The sequence below is a fragment of the Myodes glareolus genome, chromosome 5, assembly GCF_982192425.1.
Source record: "Myodes glareolus chromosome 5, mMyoGla1.1, whole genome shotgun sequence".
Lineage (NCBI taxonomy): Eukaryota > Metazoa > Chordata > Mammalia > Rodentia > Cricetidae > Myodes > Myodes glareolus.
This window is the reverse complement of record NC_142030.1, coordinates 93,165,001-93,176,948: the sequence shown is the minus strand read 5'-3', so window position 1 is coordinate 93,176,948 and position 11,948 is coordinate 93,165,001. Positions and strand designations below refer to the sequence as shown.

Below are 11,948 nucleotides of genomic sequence, written 5' to 3'. Positions count from 1 at the left end.
AGAGAGGAGCCCAGATCCTCACACATCTTCCTTCCGAGGGAGCCAGAGGATCCTGCGTGAAACTGAGATTCAGGTTCACCCCCAATAGTATCCCTTTCTAGGGGTATTTTCAACTTCAGGCAGCTGTCACTCAAAGAAAACTTTATATAGAAATACATATGGGCCAAGGCGTCCCTAGCCAGAAGATATGCACATCTGAGTCTGGGAAGTTGGGTTGGAATGCTCAATAATTGTATGACACTTAAAAGTTTTCTGTCTGATATCATCTTCCAAAAATAATTTCCTTTCTTATGTCTCCTCCCAAAATTCATATCAAGAAGCCATTGGCTCACTTGACTCATTAGGCTTCAGCAGTAAGTATGCCCTTAATTAAACATGAACTCCTGTAGCCGCTCTTCCGAAATTTAAATGACTCATTTATTATATGAAAATACATCACCTGTCTGGGCAGGTTATAAATATAATCTTTTAAGGTCTTGTGTTTAAATACAAAATAAATAGAAGTTCAGTAGAAAATAAATACAATATTAATGAATAAATACAGCTATCAGTAGAAAAGACAGAAAATTTTACAAAACTACAATGTAAGGTAATATTGGGGACACACAAAGGCATCCACATAAGTAAACCAATAATACATAAATAACATACACTGTGACCAGCAATAAGTTATATGACAAAGATGTGGTGGTTTGAGGTCATGTCTTCAATATACTTAGGATAGACACTGTTGGGTAGCAATGTTCTCAGCAGCATCTGGGGCCATGTCTTCATGGTACTGAGGACTGGAACTCTTGGGTAGCAATGTTTTCAGGAACATCTGGGGCCATTCTTCATCATACTTAAGACAGACACTCTTGGGTACCAGTGTTCTCAGCAGCATCTGGGGCCATGTCTTCCTGGTCCGGAGGACTGGGACTCTTGGGTACCAGTGTTCTCAGCAGCCTCATCACTTCCATCTATATCATCTCCTCCATCCATCTCAGAAGGATGAATATTTCCCCCAGCGCCTTTACTACCGCAGCCTGAAGTTCAAGCTAAAGGAAGAGGAGATGCCTGCTGTCAGAGATGCAAAAGACATTTGCCCAAGGACATTCCTCCCTCCTATCATCAGGTCAGCTAGTGATAAGAGCATTCTCTTCAAGATGAAAAGACTATAAGAGGTGGCGCCATATCAAATTTTCACAGAAGGAAGGAAGGAAGGAAGACTACTGAGCCCACTGCCCTGGTCTTACACAGAGAGAACTTGACTCACACAGATCAAAATAATAAGGCCATTTCCTCAAGAATTGTGTGTGTATGTGTGTTTGTCTATGTGCGTGTCTGTGTTGTCTGTGAGTGTTCCCTACTGTGGATGCTTAGATCTAATAAATATTGACGTGTCAAACGCTGGACCAGTTCAGAAGTGAATGACAGTCCTTGCCCATAAGGAATTCTTGGTTGAGGAAGGGAAACGCAGCCTGACGACCAAATGATAGGAGTGCCCGCATCATGGTAAGAGGGAGACAACCCTGGGAGAAGCATCCACTGCCTTCCTGGAGGTGATGACTAGGCTGAATCCTGAACAGGGAAGAGGAGGAGAAGGAGGAGGAGGAAGAAGTCAGTGAGGAGTTGACTTAGGATTTCTAGGCAGATGTGCAAAAGTATCAATGTGAGAAACAGGACAGATGGGTATGTATGATATTGCAAGTGAGTGGTTTTGAAGGTATGCATGTGTGTGCATATTGGAAAATAATGTTTCTCATTTACATTCCTTGGAAGATCCAGGTGTCTCTAGATAGACACTTTTTCTTCACTGGTAGGGCATCATGTAGAGAGAGCATCCTTCTAGAAATGGTCCCTGAGACCATAGTGAACTATTAACCGGCTTTTTATCAACGTGAATATACCTCCCACGTATCTGTAGTCTCAGTTCCAAAAACACACCTACCACAGTCCCTACAAAAGTGGGGCATACCTCTGTGAAGTGGCTCAGAATCTTCTTGTATTTTCATTGCTTCTTCCCCACAATGGCATGCCATACGGGAGTGCTGGAAAAGACCCAAAGAATGGTAAGGTTTGTTTTTACCTTTTACTGTATATGGTACTTTGCATGCATATAGATCTGTGTGCCACATTCATGCCGTGCCAGTGAAGGCCAGAAGAGGGTGTCAGGTCCCTAAGACTGGAGTTAACAGAGCCTTACAAGCCACCATGTGGTTGGTGGGAATCCAGCTTGGGTCCTCTGTCAGTGCTCTTAACTGCTGAGTCATCTCTCTGTTTCTAATTTTATTTTAACACTTGGCTTTTCTGCCCTTGTTTGCATTAAGCAGAGAATTCGGGTTTTACCTATAATCCTGTAAATAGTCATTTCCTACATTTCTGTAGGAAAGTCTCTTCATGGGTCATCATTTGGGATCGTTTAACTAACCATCACATAGGTTAAAAGCCACTTTTCAGTTTCAAATATGGAACTCACTGAGTCCTTTTAGAGAGAAGCAGTGTTGAAGGAGTTTCTGATTCCTGTGCCCCAAAGCTCCTGTCTAGGAGGCTCCAGAGCAAACCCAGTCTCTTATGGAAAGAATGCAATCCTAAGGTCTATCACAACCCAAGATCACGTCCAAGAGCCTATTGACTGACCACCTAGGGCACAAAATGCCCTAGTAAGATTGTACAATGCCTTACAATAGGGGGAAAACTCCTTTCATGGATACTAGATAATAATTATAAACATCAGACAGCCAGCATTTTATATTTCTTCAGACTTTTTAAAGTGCTTTTTGAATAGAACATGTATTCGATAAAATGGAGTATTTCTGAAGAGTTACATAGTTCAACACTTTTCTGTTTGGTTGGTTCAGTTTGGTGTTCTGTTTTGTTTTGTGATGCTGGATTCAACTTCTCTACCCAGTCAACAGAATAGGAAAACAAAGCTTGGTTGCTACGTGGTTCAAACTATGTACCCATGCTCTACTCACGCAGATCGAGAGATCCTTCTTGATGATCAGAAAAGAATTGGCGAGGCTGCTGGTCTTTCGGAGGATGTGGTGGTCAGGGTTCTGGTAGAATTTGAATACTCTGTCCAGATAGAATCTCACTAAATGGTGGAGGAGACAGCACCTCTCCGAATGCTGCGAAGAGCATCCGAGAGTGAATGAATGAGAAAGAAGACAAGACCAGGCCTGATGGAGAAGCTCTGGCTTCACCTCCTCCCCAGAGCTCCCCAGATCAAGTCCATACCTCTGTGTCTTGCAGAGACTCAGTCGTTCTTAAGATTCTGATGTCTATGTTTTCATCTTCGGCTTGCTAAATAGGAGAAAGGACAAGAAAAGACAGGTCATTGGCTGCTGCCAGGGTTTTAGCTATCACAACCTTTGGCCTATTCTCCACTAGGGACCCATTGAGGCATTTTTAAACTATTAAGTACAGGCATCTCTTGGCACTACACTGTCCAGCACTGGAGTCTCTCCTGTTTCCATTAACACACTATCAGAGATACCCCGAGAAGACGGACAGACAAAGGAGGAAGAGGACAAATAGACAAGAAATATGGATTCCCTCCTTTACGTACCACGCTATCCTGAATCTCTGAAAAATCCTTTTGTATTGCCTGGAGGTTTGCAGTGATCACACAGCTTCCCAAATGGAGCGTCTTGAGTCCAGTCACAGGACTCCAAAGGAGAAAACCCACAGCGGAGAGCAGAACAAAGGCAAAACTGAAAGCTCTCATCTTCTACCGAGATCCTGGAAAGCAGAGGTGAAAATTCAAAGAGATCAGGACTATTGTCTTCTCTAGTCAATCCAGCAAGAATAGGTCGGCACCAGGTGTCCCCTGGGTGGGAACCAGACAGCCTTCCCTGACTGCAAGCGATGCTATGTGTTCACACAGCGTCCTAAGAAAAGCTGCTTCCGACAGAAGCGTTCCCGGACCTTCTGGGCCTAGGTGCCGGGTAGTACCACGGGTCGTGGCTCCTTTATTGTGTCACCTTTGCCGTTCCACAGTCACTGCCAGAGGGAAAAGCCTGGAGCGGCAGACACTTGCAGTGAATTGACAGACGATGACATTTCAGAAGAAATGTCAAAACTTGTTTGAGGGAATTGACCCAGGCACCCGCCCCTTCCAGAAAGCCATTGCAACTCCTTCTGTGGTCCCCTTAGACCTACAGGGGAAAACAGTTTCACAGAAACTGTGACCGTGCCACCAAAAATACCTAGGGGAAAGTTGTCTAGACTTTATAGACACCCACGGGGCAGAGAGTCTGGCTCTATCGTGATCAGAGTGTTTCACTGAGCATAATACACTCACTGAGGCACTGAAGCCAAAAAACAGAGTCAATTATTTCGCAACAGCCCTACAGCCGAGGAAAGGCAAGAACTGATGGGCAACTGTAAGGGCTCCGCCTCACGGTCTCCTTTTAGAGGCTCTTGGGGCTCCACAGCGCCCTCTGCAGGGAAGCCATAGTCGGACATGCTTGGGAGATCCAATAACAATGTGTTTTTATTCTGGCCGGTACCTCAGGCCTTAGGCAGAAAAAAATGAGATCCACTAAAAAGCAGAAAGACATTTGAAACAGTTCGTGTATTCTTGGGATGAGGTCATTCAGCTAAAAAGGCAATGCTTACTGAGTTAAAACTCAGTAATAAATTATTCTAAAATGAGCTATTTTAACGTTATCTTAAAAGGTAAAATTAGAATAGCCTAAGATAAGGAAAGTAAGTCTCGCTTCTGTCACAAAATGACGCAACCCTCTTGACATTTCTCTTGAAATATTGTTCTCTGTTAACTCATGGCCAATGCCTGCTGCTCCTTACCTGCTGGCTGTGATAGTGAACCTAGGATTGGGACAGAATATTTTAATGCTACATCAAGCAAGAAATTTTCTGTAGCAAACAATATCAAAATCTTAAATAGTAACAGAATTTGACAGTGTCATATCGAGCCCTTGAAACAGAAGGAGACTCATGCACCTTTATATATGTAGTTTCATAATTAAAATACTCAAAAGTATACGATGAAAATATTATTTATAGATGTTCTTCCCTCAAAATAATCCAGGTAAAATTATAATAAAATCTGGAGAGTCTAAGTAAAATATTTGAATTTTAAGTGTTGATGAGGGACTGGAGATGGCTCAGTCCGTAAAGTGCTTGTCACACAGGCGTGAGGACTGGTGTTCACTGTAGACCCCCAGCCTGTGTGAAGGGCTGGGCACACCTGCAGTCCCAGGGCTGGAGGGGCACAGACAGGGAGATGCTGGGTAGTTAGCCCGCTAGCCTAGCCAAATCACTAAGCTCCATGTCTCAGTGAGAGACCCTGTCTCAAAAACAAGATGGATGACTACTGAGGAAGGACCGTCAATGTTGATCTCACGCAGACACATGCACATACACAGGAACACACAACTCCTTCCCACACACATATACATACTCCACATGCAACTACACAGGAACACACAAGTCCTACCCACACACACATACACACTCCATGTGCACAAACACACAAGTCCTACCCCAATACACACACACATACATGCTCCATGTGCACATACACACATGTAGACAGAGACTGCTCATTCATTTTCCAACTGCTCAGACCTGAATAATCACACAGAAACTCTATCAAATACAACACTGTTTGGACCAATGATTCAGGTATATTCTAGTTAGCTCTTACATCTTGAATTAACCCATTTCTATTAATCTGTGTATTGACATGAGGTTGTGGCTTACCAGTAAGGTTCCCACGGTGTCTGTCTCCTTATGCAGCTACATGGTGTCTCTCTGACTCCTCCTACTCTCTCTCTCTCTCTCTCTCTGTTCTAATTTTTCACCTGGCTTTTCTCTGCTATTGGCCATTGGCCGAAACAGCTTCTTTATTAATCAATGGCAATAAAACACATCCACAGCATACAGAGGGGAATCCCACATCACACACATAAGTATATATGCACTTCACATGCACATTCACATGAACACACAGCCCCTCCTCCCACACACAATCAGTGAGTAGTGTAATAAGCTTACTTAATGTCCCAATATGTTTGGCTGCTTTTAGTGGATTTGGAGGGTAGGAAAAACCATACTATTTCTGCCCTAGAAGCTCCCACCTCTGTCAGTTGTCTCAGTTTGCCCAAGACTGGGGGCATAGACTGAACTCGACATTTTTTTTCAATAGGAATTCACAAGGAAACCAGAATGAGTTGGGCACACTATATCTGTATGGCAACTCATCTCTCTGGGTTTCATTTTCTTAGCCCAAAATGGTGATTATTAAACTCACTCCAAAACTTATCTTCTATTTAAGTCAAATACAGTATCTATACCTAGCACACAGGGAGAGAACGACTCACTTTAAGTTGAGATTGACGTTGTTGCCTGAAACATAGAGGGTATAGAGTAAGTCTACTGTGAAAAAGAGTGCCTGGAAGGACTGACTGATAGTATTTCAGTACTGCAGTGAGACTGGAACATTGCAGGCCTAGAGGCTAGTCACTGATCCTGGGCTAGCTCTCGCCCTCCGGAGCAGTGCTTCCCTGCCCAACTCTGAACTAACATTTTGTGACTGATATATAGAAACCTTTTGGAATCTATTAACTTAGACTACTAACTTCCACAGCCCCAAAGCTAAGACAGTTATCAGAGAGCATCTTGGTCCTCTAGAACAGCGTTCCCCGCTGTGCTGGGACAGTCTCTTTGAGGTACCCACCAATGTATTTTAAACTTATCTTTATTTGCGACTCTCCTTTTTTTTCTGTAAAAACTATAAAAACTTCATGAAATGACTTCCTCGTCGCAACGTGGAATTTGGGGTAACCTAAATCTGTTGCAGTCCGGAATAAAATCTCTGATTCTTTTTTTTTTTTTTTTAAAGATGAGAGCTGCGGTTTTTACATCGACAATTATGGTGTCGTGATGTAGGACTCCAAGAATGATCCACTTTTCACCAAAGGAGTCACCTGACTGGAAGCCAGGCACCCGGAAGGACCCATCACGCTCAGGTCACCTGCTGTTACTTCCTCAGGTGAGTTGTTGGTGAGGTCTTTCCAGGGCTCCAGCACGGTTGGCTTGCTAGATGCTTGCTCCATTGTGCTTGTTCTGAGCTAGTTAATTGTCCTAATTTGATAGACATCTCGCCACTCCGTTGGGGGTCAAACAACCCCTTCACAGGGGTCACGTATCAGATATCCTACACATTAGATGTTTGCATTATGGTTCATAATAGTAGCAAAATTACAGTTATGAGGTAGCAGCAAAAAAATTTTGAGGTTGGGGATCACTACAACGTGAGGAACCATATTAAATGGGTGCAGCGTTAGGAAAGGTTGAGAAGCCCTGGTTTAAGGTTACCCGTTTGTCTGCTGTAGAAGAATTTAGTCTAAGCATTTGCTTTACTTTTGTGTGTTTGCTTTCTTGCTACTGGGTCTCTAAAGGCATTTGGGCTTTGTTTGCTTTTGGAACTTCGAAAGCAGTTTGGTTTTTATTTTGTTTGTCTTGGTTTTCCTTGTCTTTGAAATGCTTTGGTTTATTGTCTTTTGGCCTTTGTCTCCTGACTCTCCTTAAGCACAATTCTGTGTGGCTTTTGCTGATTCTCCTGATACCTTGCCAAGCTTTCAGCTTAGGAATTTCAGAGGCACCTGTCAACCCCCCACCCCCATTTCCCCATCCCCCTCAGCCCTCCTCCACCACACTCAGAAGTGTGGAGGTGTCAAAGGGAATATCCCAGACAGGCAGCAGCTCCACGCAGAAAAACAACAAATACACCCTATTCCTGGGGCAGATGCATGAAGGACTGGTCACCAGGCCGCTGAGCACCCTTGTGTTTGAATAACCGAGGTTCAGTGGGAGAAGATGATCTCCGGGTAAAAACTGAGAAAGTCATTCCCCAAAGCAACACCAAAACTGACTCAAAACACAAATTCACTCACTAGTATAGATAAACAGGCAATTTTCCAGGAGAAAAGGAAATACACACACTCTCTTCTCTCTCTCTCTCTCTCTCTCTCTCTCTCTCTCTCTCGGGAGAGAGAGAACTCCACAAAAAGGTGGAAGTATTTGAAGATAATCTGCCATCTGGTACTCTACCCGGCTTTATGTGTAGTAAGTTACTAACTTGAAAGTAATTGGGAAAATGAGGAGAAACATTTACTTCCTCCAAACTGGTTTATCTTGTATCCTTAACAAAGTCCTAGGTGATGAAATGAAAGTAAAAAAAATTTAAAAATCACAAATAGGCAACCTGCCTTAATTAAAATGTAAAATGATCTTCAAAAAAAACCCTGATGAAATTGGTAATTCATAATAAAAAGAGCTCTTTGAGAAAGCTATATGTGAGTTAAGTTAGATGCTAAAGTAAAAAATTAATTTAAAACTTTTGAAGTGTTTTTATCAAAACTAAAGATGAATTCTGAGCTAGCTGCCTACTTTCCCCTGTCTCTGACCTTGTTCCTGTATCTCCTCCCTGAGCTACAGCTTTCCTTGAACACGATTTTCCTTTTAATGCTCATATTTATATTAAAATGTCTTTATTATACAAACCAATCCTAAAATTCTTCCCAGTCTGAAAGCCAACCGTCTCAGACCCTTATAGAAACTCCTCAGTTATTAAAGATAACCAAATGAGACAGGTGATGGTAGCACATGCCTTTAATCCCAGCACCCAGAAGGCAGAGGCAGGCGGATCTCTGTGGGTTCGAGGCCAGCCTGGTCTGAGGTGAATTTCAGAACAGGTTCCAAAGCTACACAGAGGAATCCTGTTTTAAAAAAACAAAAAAGAAAGAAAGAGGAGAGAGGCGGAGGGAGGAAAGGAAAGGATAAAGACAACCAAATGAAGTTTCATCTGTGGCTGTCCCTCCCCGACATCTCTGGAGGTTTATCCTGAGACCACCTTCAAGCATTGTTGGTGAGCTGCCCTGTCCGTCATTTGACACATCAGTCCTGCTAAATATGGCTTCTGTGTTCCTTTGCTTCTGTTTTCCTAACCAGGAACCCATTAAACATTTGAGTGCCATTGACACCAGAAACAGATGTTTTAGACCCTTCCATACTCTGCTCTTGGGTAACAACACGTGGCTTTTTCTGAGGAATGTCATTGTAAAGATCAGTCTCTCTCTCTCTTTCTCTCTGTCTCTCTGTCTCTCTCTCTCTCTCTCTTTCTCTCTCTCTTCACACACACACACACACACACACACACACACACACACACACAGAGCACACACCACCATTACCACATAAGTGGCCTTGCAGAAATAAAGACATTCTAAGGAGACACTTGTGTCTCAAGCTATCAGATTGTTGAAATAATGGACCCTAAAGATGGGAACTTCCAAGAAATCTGATTGATCCTGGAAAAGGGAAAGCGCACAAGCCAGAGAGAAAACGAATCTCTTCCCAAAAGGTGTCAAATAGTTCTAACAACTGTACCACCATACAGGATGAGACTGAAGCCTGGACGATGGCAAGTCAGGGATGGCATGACCACACTTTGACCTGGACAACTCAGGTGTGCACACCCTTGGCTTCTCTGTTGGAGCTTGGCTCTCCCTTCAGCCCCTACAGATAGACTTGAGAGGTTCGCTGGGTCTCTTTGTCCATCTTCCTAATGTGACCTTATTGAATAGATGTTCTTTCCCCACCTTCCACTGTGTGTTTGGCTCTTTTAACTGCCCTATTAGGAAAGGGTGGCCCGACCTGATAGGGCACAAGTTGTAACCCTCAAGTTAACTCCTGGAAAGTGGCTTGAGACACAATTACAAAAAACAAAAGCAAAAAAAAAAAAAAAACAAAACAAAAACCCTCCCTCCTCAGCGGTTCAGCTAGAAAAAGAGAGAGGGGGACTTAGGGGAGTGGGGGGGACGGAAAGAGAGAAAGAGAAAGCTCACTTTTGGTTCTTCCACATCAATAAGACTTTCTCACATCTTAGAGGAATAGAGATAAACTTTCTACCCTTTTCTTCTAACCTAGGTTCACCTAATTCATACAACTGTGTCCATGAAAATTGCTTTAGAATGTTTTTGATTGTCTTCACAAATTCGTATCTAAAGGATGTTTTGACACACTATGCCCACTTCAGTTCTCCTTTTCTGTAAATTCATTTTTTATTATGTGCAAAAATTATTTTGGGGCATTCCCAATTAAAATGCCCATGTGATTTCACAAGCGGAGCTGTTGTGATCATACATTAAGGCCTGAGAAATACATATCACTTTATAGATCTGAGTTCTCTAGACAATTTAGCCTACTAAGATGATGTCATTGGAAATACCAGATATTCCACAAACCTGAAAATGCTGTTTACACAAAGCTCTTGTAGCCATAAGATTCCATTCAACTAAAATTTTAATGTTATATTCATAGATTTTGATAAGGATTTTCTTTTAAAAAATTATAACTATATACTTATATAATTTTAAGCTCATAAACTGCCATAATAACATATTAATTATGCAATAATATATTTTAATTATTGATATAAGATAATCAATATGTGTTAATAATATAATAACATAAAATTCATATAATTTCTTCAAAATATTTTTAATATAAAACTGTTAAATATTAGCTTTTATTAAGGCTAAACTATATATAAATTAATAGACATTTGTTTCCCTTTTTTGTTTTGTTTTATTTTGTTGATATAGGGTTTCTCTGAGTATCCCTGACTGTCTTAAAACTCTGTAGAGCAGGCTGACCTTGAACTCAGAGATCCACCTGCCTCTGCCTCCCAAGTGCTGGAATTAAAGGCATGTGCCACCACCTTTTCTGGCTGTTATTTCCTTTGAGGATATAGAAAGTATAATCCCAACAAACAATAACACTCAAAATCTTGATTTCTTAAACTATATCTTGCGTGTGATTTTATATGTTTGTGTCTCTACAGTGTCGGCTTGTGATTTTTGTTTCTTTGATCTTTAACATAATTTACTTAGTCTCAAACTGATTTTTAAGTAAGTGCTCACTTGAATTAATGCTATTTGTTTGGCCCAGCTTCCTTTGGCTTGCAGTAAAACTAAAAATTCATAAAATTAAATTTCATGAAGCAAATAATGATAAAAGACAAAAAGTATATTTAATCAATGTGACCACATAGTTAAGCAAACAGAGATAGCTAATGGTCCTAAACCTTTCTTTGAGACAAATAACATGAGATTTTTAAACTTACAAAAACAAAACATTTTTAAGGCCAAGACATCCATAATCATACAATTCTGGTCAAGGTGTGATCTCCCTGGTCCCTATCCCTATTCTGGCTGTACAACATGGTCCCTATTGTTTGGGGTGGTAAATTCATTATGAGATGACTACTCCTATCCCAGAGTACATTGTTCCTATTGGGTAGTTGCTCTTCCTTCAGATACTAAACTCTTTATTCCAAAGACTACGAGGATGACATATGTCTGTGCTTTAGATATATTCTGTATATATGGGAGTGCACTTTGAGAATTTAAATAATTTTTAACCACTATTGCCTCGTTAAAAACAGGCATGAACAAACAGGTCTTTCGAGACCCTTCTTTTAGCCAGGCCTATGTAAGAGAAAGCCTTAAATATTTTTAATTGTTATTTTTGAAACCTACTTTCTTTGTTCTGTGGAACTATAAAACTTCATGAAACGTCTTCCGTGTTGGAACATGGAATTTAGGGTAACCATGATTACTTAAAATGGCTCCAGAATAATTCTCTCCCTTATTCGATTTAAGATGAGAACTATAATTTTTGCATCAACACAATCACAAATTCAGACCAGCATCTGTCAGACACCCATTTGTTTTAAGAGTTGTGCCACCATCACCGACAGACACAGAGGTAACAGTGAAACTTCTTGGTCCCCTAAGAGAGTTCATCATCCTGGAAAATGTTCCTTTTGTCACGACCTTCAATCTATCTGGGTAAATGATGGAGTGGGCTGGGCTCATTCCTGGAATTATTTGAGGAAGTCTCTTACCTGAGTTGAAAGGCTGCTACTTCTGGTC

At 41.5% G+C, this 11,948-nt stretch overlaps 1 protein-coding gene across 1 annotated transcript; it reads right to left on the bottom strand.

Moving 5' to 3' along the window:
• Nucleotides 1–408: 408 nt before the first annotated feature.
• On the bottom strand, nt 409–11,948 carry Il20 (interleukin 20). The gene is given in 7 exon segments (XM_048431099.3): nt 409–1,037; nt 1,958–1,991; nt 1,993–2,030; nt 2,958–3,110; nt 3,220–3,285; nt 3,551–3,723; nt 11,921–11,948. Coding segments are annotated over 6 exon segments (528 nt in total). The 5' UTR covers nt 3,710–3,723; nt 11,921–11,948; the 3' UTR covers nt 409–959.